Source organism: Leptonychotes weddellii, chromosome 10 (assembly GCF_054177405.1).
Source record: "Leptonychotes weddellii isolate Sample4059 chromosome 10, ASM5417740v2, whole genome shotgun sequence".
Classification (NCBI taxonomy): Eukaryota; Metazoa; Chordata; class Mammalia; order Carnivora; family Phocidae; genus Leptonychotes; species Leptonychotes weddellii.
In genome coordinates, this window is record NC_138378.1 from 69,253,401 (window position 1) to 69,261,666 (window position 8,266).

Consider the following 8,266-nt stretch of genomic DNA (forward strand, 5'->3'; position numbering starts at 1 on the left):
AAAAAAAAAAAAAAATTTAAAACGAATGGCCTTCATATCAGTGTCAAAAACAATTTGATTACTATCAACATTGTAAGATTCAGTATAATTCTTGACTTCTTGGGTTCCATTTTATTTATGAGTTTCATTTTAAAATGATTGATACATTTGTGACACACAAAATTCTGCTCATATATTCTCTATAAGAATCTATGTTATGATTTCTGGTTCAGACCATGGGTTATACATTTTTTCTTCCCAGCTATTAAAAGTTCCTGTCAGAAAGTGTAAATGATGTTGCACCAAAGGTACCCTGTATACTTGGAAGCTAAAAAAAATAGGGGATTCTGGAGGAGACAAGTGTCAGTTTGGAGTCCTGTGGAAGTTTATCTGAAGATACATAATTATCAGATAAGCATTATCTGATTCATTTCAACAGTCATCTTTACATAATCAAACATAACTTTTTGACAGGGATTTCTTTTTTGCAGATATGGTGACTTCTCACTTGATACTGGAATCACTGTAAAATTACACTGAAGTTGAATTGGTAACTGTTTTTAATAAACCTCAGTGTTAAGTTTAGACACGCGATTTTGCACACAATTAATATTACACTGCTCTCTTCCAACTAACACCCATTGAACTAATAATTTAAGCCATTTCATGTTATCTTTTTCTTCCTCAACTATACAGCACATTCCTGTGGACAAGGAGATTCATGTTTTATTACAACCTTGCACTGAAGAGCACAATGTTAGGCACACAATGTACCCTAAAAACATGTCTGTTTAACACAGAGAAAAAGAATTCACAATGCTTAAATTACACAGTGTGATCAAATAAAACAAATTTAACTGTTCACAAATATCAAGCAATACACTTAAAAAAAGAAAAAACCACCTCATCTAAAAATTATACTTACCATTCTGGCTGCTGGATGTAACACCTGCATTTGTTTCAGAATGGTGGCCCCATCATTTGTAATGGTCACATCGCCTTTTCCATCTTGAATCTGTGAAGTTTTGTTTTTTTAAAAAAAGCTGTATTTCAAAAATTGTTTTCTTTACCAAGCACTATGACATCCTGAAAACTCTACTAAATTTTAAAGCTTCTTAGTAGAGAGGGGCGCCTGGGTGGCTCAGTCATTAAGCGTCTGCCTTCGGCTTGGGTCATGATCCCAGGGTCCTGGGATCGAGCCCCGCATCGGGCTCCCTGCTCAGCGGGAAGCCTGCTTCTCCCTCTCCCACTCCCCCTGCTTGTGTTCCCTCTCTCGCTGTGTCTCTGTCAAATAAATAAATCTTAAAAAAAAAAAAAAAGCTTCTTAGTAGAGTAATTTATGTTTGCATAAGCTTACAACTGTGCTTAATTTCAAATTCTCTTCCCTTACATTAGTATAATGACTTAAGAAATACGCAGCAACAGTCTAACTTTACAAGTGAAAATACTTGGCTTTACTCCAGCTATTTTTTCATTTGTTTAAAAGTGAAGGAAATCTAGACACACATACTACACAAAGTAGAAATAATACTATGAAGAATTACTAACATTATTGGGTTCATATCCATAGTAAGAAACGATACCACAGATCTCCAAAAAAGCACCACAAATGTAGTGAATACAATTCTCACAGTCAATACGGTAACTTATGTCTTAGTATTTTTCAACAAAGGGTAAACCGCCTTACTAGCAAGGACAGATTTTAAAATATCCAGAGAGAAAAATAATCTGTTTATCATCCAGACAATCCTTCATATTGTTTATCTCTCATTTTGGATGTTAATTAGCACTGAATATGAGGGTATATTTCTCAAAAGTTACTGGAATGCATTGGAATGTTTTATGCTGCCAGTCAACCACACCAGAATAACAAGTGAAATTCTACAGACTCATGTAGCGTCACAGTTGTATCAATAAGGAACACTGAACTCAAGCACTTATAGCTATAGCCTTACTCTACTTTCCATGTAACAACACAACAGATAACTACTTTTGTGTATGTACTTTGTTTAAAAATCATTTAAAAAATATGAATTAAAAAAATTAAAAAAAAAAATATGAATTATACTTAAGTCCTGCTCACCCCAGAGCATCTATTATTCTTCTAAACTCTCAAAGTACCCTTCTAACACTTTTTACTCTTTAAGCAACACATCTTAACCCCCTATTGAGATTCTGCAGTGTGGACATAGTACTCAATAAGTAATGAATTATTTGGTCTTTTACCATTTTATCCATTCCTTTTGGTCCGAGGCTTGTTCTAATAGCATCAGCAACAGCTGTAAACAGAAGGAAGAAATCAAGACCCCTTTAAAAAAAGCAAAGTATTTCTCCTCTCAAATGATCACTTGTCCTTATTAGGATATGGTGTACAACCATTTACTATGTCCACTAATGAAAATTCATTGTCTAATAATAACCTACTAGAAACACAATAATTTATTCCTTTAATTGTATAATACTCACCTTCTGTAGTTAAAGTCACTGTACATAATACTTGTGCCCTGCCTATGGTAGAATAAATTTTGAGGATTTACCTAATCTTCCTCTAAATATCAAAATAAGCACAATGTAGTTATGAGTTCAAAATGGAGACTGCATTCTTTTCTCCATTCCTTAAGAACACAAGCAGCAACAGGAGAGGCAAGACTTCCTACTATATAATTCCCCTTGTCTATTGTCTCCCCTAACTATAATTTTTGAAAGCAAAGACTTGTCCACCAATGTGAAGCTGGCATAAAGATGGCCCATAGTAAAACACCCTCTGACACCCTCCACCCTGCCACCAAATAAACCAAAACAAACAAAAACCCCAAACCTTACACCAAACAAAAACCCTAGCTTTCAGTCATCAACGCTATATTATGAAACATCGCTGGGTATATAGTCTACCATTCCAAAGTTACTTATTCTTATTAACTTCCCTAAGAATGTTTCTGTTTTATTAGTCCACTTAAGGGAACCTGGATTTGATGAACAGTCAAGTTAAATCCCCTTTTCTTTGAGAAGCCCAAGACAAGTAATTAGACCCTCCCCTTTCTCACACACCACCTCACCCCATATACACAGGGCTGAGTTTGTGCCCTAATTATTGTATACTCCACAACCAGCATACCTCCCCCTTTACTGCGTGAATAATACATAAAGATCCTAAGAAAAAAAATATTTGCTATAATTAAAAATTATTTTCTATTTAATTGTTTCATAACTTTGGACTGCTATTCCTAATTATCCAGTCAATATTATGCTTTCAAGCGATTTTAGTGGACCTACATGGGCATGATTCTACAAGCAGACCAGTTCACTTTAAGAATGCCCTCACACTCATCTACATGAAGAAGTTAGGAAAACACACCCTATCCAAAATAATAAAAGATTTTAGACTGCTCACACCTCCAAAAGTGTCTAATGTTTAAGATACTGTGTGGCACACAGTAGGGTCTATGTTAAAGGACTCATGAAGAATACTAGAACTAGTATTATTTTGTGTGTGTGTATGTGGTTTTTACATTATCAACCAATTTGGGGGGTCACTTTTTTGGGATAACATCTAAGTAAAAAACTGGCTCAACTGAAAATCCATCTAAACTAAAGTAACTTTTATCAAGCTTGTTGGGTTTTGTCTGACTTGGAAAAACTAGTTGTGCCCCTCTGTTCTGAGTTCTCATTTAAAAAGGTCAGGTTCACAGATAATTCACGTGGCCTCTGCTCACCAGGCCCTTCAAGATTTGGCCCCATCCTACCCTTCCAGTCTCACCTCTCCTGTCTTCTTGCACTTTATTCTCTAACTGTAATGAAATACTGTATTTCAACACTCAATATTGATCATCTAAGATCTCTAAGGCTTCGTTCTCATTTTTCCTTCCAGACTCTTCTGTCTCAACAGCTACTCTTAATTCTCACAACTCCAAAAAAAAAGAGCGAACACTTTCCTCAATTTTATGGCTGAGGAAACGTTAGCTAAAGGTCGAAGGTCACAAAACCACTTGGTAACAGAGAATGGTAACTCAGGTTTTCATTTCTATCATATACCAAAGTATTCTACAAAACAACGAAACATCAATAAATCGTCCATATTTCTGGACTTGCTTGTGCTTGGTTGCACATGCAGGGAGAACAGAAAAGCACAACCTAGCTTTCCATCTGCTCAATCAGGACGGGTGAGTCTTCCCCACAGCCCAATACAAAGGGCCCCGCCCCAAGGTAAGCGCGAAGTTTACCCAATTCGTTTCACTATTTGCGCCGAGAGCTTCTTTAAATGCTATTTTTATAAGAACACTTGAAAACTAAAATGTATTTTGCAAACAACATTCTACCAGTGGAACCAATAAGCAGATAAACGACAGTGTCAGATATGTGTCAGATCCCAAGGGACCGCTACGTTCGGTCCTCGACATCCTTCTCCTGAAGCATGATGAGCGACCGAGGATGAAAAATTACGGGCGCCTACGACCCAGAATAGGGCCAGCCCAAAAGTCTCCACACTTGGCGTTGGGAATTACCGGCAGAAAACAGTAAAGATCCCTCCACAGAGCTGCTCTCCCTGGAAAGACAAGATCGTCTCAAGTAACAGAAAATGAGCTTTAGCAACCCAAGTTCAGGCTGAGAGTGCAGAGCTCGACCCGCACGGCCTCGGGTCAGACTCAGGGAGCGGTACCTTTGGCCGCGGAGATGTTGCTGAAGCGGATCTGGGCCGGCTTGTCACGGTCCTGATAGGCGGTTTTGTTGTGGCCGCCGGCAGATCCGGCGGGCGCCCCGCTCCGAGGTGCCACGTTCTCGGGCATGGCAAACTTGGCTGGGTGTGCGTGGGCTTGGGAAGGACGGATGGACGCGGATTCCAGCCGGCCGCGGAGCAACGGAACACTCCCACGCCTTTCACGAAGCTTCCAGAAAGCGGCGCCGACGCCGGGAGGAGGAGGAGGGGGAGAGGGGGCCTGCGAAGCGGCGCGGCGCCGACATGACGTAGCGGGCTGCCCGCCGCGCGCCGGTTGAGGTAGCTGTGGCGGGGAGCTGGGGGGTTACCCGGAGTGTTGGCCCCGGGCTCCGGGGGTGGGGCGCGCTGGGGGCGGACGCTTGCGAGGCAGACAGGCAACCCATGATTTTAAAGGCGGGTGTTGGGCACCCACATCGCCCGCTGCCCTGGCCTCGGCCGTGAGGTCCCTTCCGTTAATTCAAACCCGACGCGTCTACGAGGGGTTGTGGGCGCCCGGATTACTCCTGAACGGGCGGGGCTGAGGCGGTTTTTGCTGGGCCGCTTAGTCTTGTATTTTGTTGAGTTTTGTTCGTGTTGGGAGAGGTTTGAGATGGGTGTCTGTTTTCATTTGGTTTAAGTGTTGATTGTTTCCTCTTGATTGATACTGAGGGGTAGTTAGAGATTTAAATAAGTCCTCGTTAAATTGCAGAGAATCTTAACAAGTTTTGAAGCAATGATTGCCTGCCAAACCAGATTGCCTGTCTGATACAACGCCCTCGCTGTATACTAGTTTCTTATATAAACATGAGCCTCTCACGGGGAGCCTAAGCATTTTAGTTATGATAATTTTAGTTCAGTTATGTGCTAGGTGCATTGTTAAACCCTTTAGACGTTTTATCTCATTTAATCTTCACAATAATTCGATGAAGTGGGAACCATTATTATTATAATTATTATATTTAGTAGGTAAGGTAACCGAAACACAGAGAACTGAAGCCCAAGGTAAACCTGTAATAAGATTGAAACCGTATTTCCTTAGAGAGCAACGACTTGCCAGGTCATGAGCTAAACTGCTGGGCTCTTGTTACCACTGTTTTTACTATGGAAGTTCATGTAAGTTAAGTTCATTCAATGTTCTTTCACAAATAAATATTAAACGCTCATAAAGCAGGGATGTCTGGGATATGTTAAAAGTACTTAATCCTGTGGTCACCAGGCGCTTTAACACGCTGTGAGGAAATGAGCACTAGAAGTTGAACTTTCCAGGGTGCTCTCTAATTCAAATGCTTCTGGTGCTGACTTCTTTTTTATTTTTTTCTTAAGATTCATTTACTTATTTTAGAGAGAGCCTGAGTGCGTGAGTGAGCAGGGGCAGAGGGAGAGGGAGAGAGAGAAAATCTAGCAGAATCCGTGCTGAGTGCAGAGCCCGTGCTGAGTGCAGAGCCCACAGGAGTCTCCATTTTATGACCCCCGAAATCATGACCCAAGCCAAAACCAAGCTGATTTCTCTTTTGAAAGGACCAGACTTCTTTGATGTAGCTCATAAATATCCTGTGATTACTTGTTAAGACAACTGATGTGCGATCATGGAAACAAGTGTGTGATGATGGAAATAGAATTAATTTGGGGATCCAAAATCCTGGCTTCAGAGTTCTACTCTGCTACTTATTAACTATGTGATCTTGGGCAAGTCTTTTAAATTCTCTGGGTCTTATTTTCCTCACCTATGTAATAGTAGGATTAAATTACATGATCTCTAAAGGCTAGGTAGACTCCACTAGTTTTATTAGTGTAAGGAGTAGACCTATTAGCCATAAAAGACAGAGCAGAATTTGGAAGATGCCATTACTGGCTTTTTTGGACAGTCCCCATGAGTAAGACAATTGCTTTAATTATCTTAAAGATTTCAAGTCCTAAATATATCTTTTCTTTTTCTGTGACAAATCGGAATTACTTTTTACCCCCCCCAATTTATGCAATAAATAAGTGCTGAAAATTTGATTGTGTAAAAGTGTCAATATACATTAATTCCCCATTAGAATGGGATTACATTAAGTATTAAAATGTGCAAACTTTTGTATGCTATGCAAAGCACTGTTGCTAGTGAAGGATGGAAATACTGAAAAAAAAATCCTGTCAGATCCAAGCAGACACGAAGCATATGTGAGAATTTGGCAATATCACTAGCCTTATAGAATTTCTCTAAAGACTTGTAAAGTAGGTTTTATAAAACAGTAGTACTTGGCCATCTATCCAGGTGAGGGTTGTCTTCCCTAGGACGGATGCTGAACCACTTGCTAAGCCCCTAATAACAAGACTGAGCTAGGCTCTGTTGGGGTTGGAAAAGGGGAGAGGGTTGTGTATATATCCTCTCTTAATTTTTCACACCAAAGACAATGGTTTTTATTGTTATTATGTATAATCTATTTTTCTTCTCCTCTGTGTGAGTTTATGTCATTGAGACAACCATTAAGCCCTATTTTTCCTAAGCCATATTGCTCGCATCATTCATTTTTTTGTTTGCCTTCCAATGTTACATGAAGCAGAGGCCTGTTTTCCTTAAATATACTTTGATTTTTCTGATTTTCCCTGAAAGATTTCTAGTTGACATTTTTATCACTTTGTAAGCTTCCCACTGAAAAGATGTCTGAAAATGGGAAGAGGAAAAACCAAAAAAGGGGGCTGGCAAACGTAGAAGCTTCATGACCTGTTTTAAGTAAACCAGATTTTCTGTCTAAAAATAGGAATCAACTTAATACTAATTATTGCAAATTTGTAGGCAAAATAAATGATTGTTGTTTTGGGGGTCAAGATGTGGGGCACAACACAAAAAGAGAGGCAAGCAGACATTAGATATTTCCCAATGGAAGAATGAAGAATTGAATCCGAATCTAATCAAGTTCCTAGATGTAATTTCTAATTCACAGGTTTACAGGACATACAGGATAGATTATAGTTTTTAAAAATGATAACCCATGAAGATACAATCAATAAGACATAGAATCTGAGAAACTCTTTAGGATAAATGACCTGCAAATACATTGCAAGAAAAGAAAAACAAAAACAAGATGGAAGGGGAACTTTTAGATTAAAAGAAACTTCAGATTAAAAAAAAGGAACAGGGGTGCATGGCTGGCTTAATCAGGGGAGTGTGTGACTCTTGATCTCGGGGTCCTGAGTTCGAGCCCCTCGTTGGGTGTAGAGATTACTTAAATAAGTAAATAAACTTAAAAAAATTAAAAGAATGATGCAAGCAATATGGCTTAATAAAATAGGGCTTAATGGTGGTCTCAATAACAAACTGTGCAAGGGAGAAGAAGACTAATTGTTCCTTGCTGGTTAATCAAGTACTTAAATATTCAGACAGATAATTAAAAAATATGAAGTTTGGGGCGCCTGGGTGGCTCAGTCGTTAAGCGTCTGCCTTCGGCTCAGGTCATGATCCCAGGGTCCTGGGATGGAGCCCCGCATCAGGCTCCCTGCTCGGCCAGGAGCCTGCTTCTCCCTCTCCTACTCCCCCAGCTTGTGTTCCTTCTCTAGCTGTCTCTCTCTCTCTGTCAAATAAATAAGATAAAATCTTTAAAAAAAAAAAAA

At 39.5% G+C, this 8,266-nt stretch overlaps 1 protein-coding gene across 1 annotated transcript in view; it reads right to left on the reverse strand.

Annotated features, from left to right (window-relative positions):
• CCT4 (chaperonin containing TCP1 subunit 4) overlaps positions 1 to 4,902 on the reverse strand; it is a 13,977-nt gene extending 9,075 nt beyond the window's left edge. The window contains exons 1-3 of the mRNA XM_081832242.1: positions 4,637 to 4,902; positions 2,206 to 2,258; positions 887 to 994 (exon numbers count right to left, since the gene is read on the reverse strand). Coding sequence (XP_081688368.1) covers positions 887 to 994; positions 2,206 to 2,258; positions 4,637 to 4,763 — 288 coding nt within the window. The 5' untranslated portion in view covers positions 4,764 to 4,902. The remainder of the gene's footprint in view (positions 1 to 886; positions 995 to 2,205; positions 2,259 to 4,636) is intronic.
• Positions 4,903 to 8,266: the final 3,364 nt, after the last annotated feature.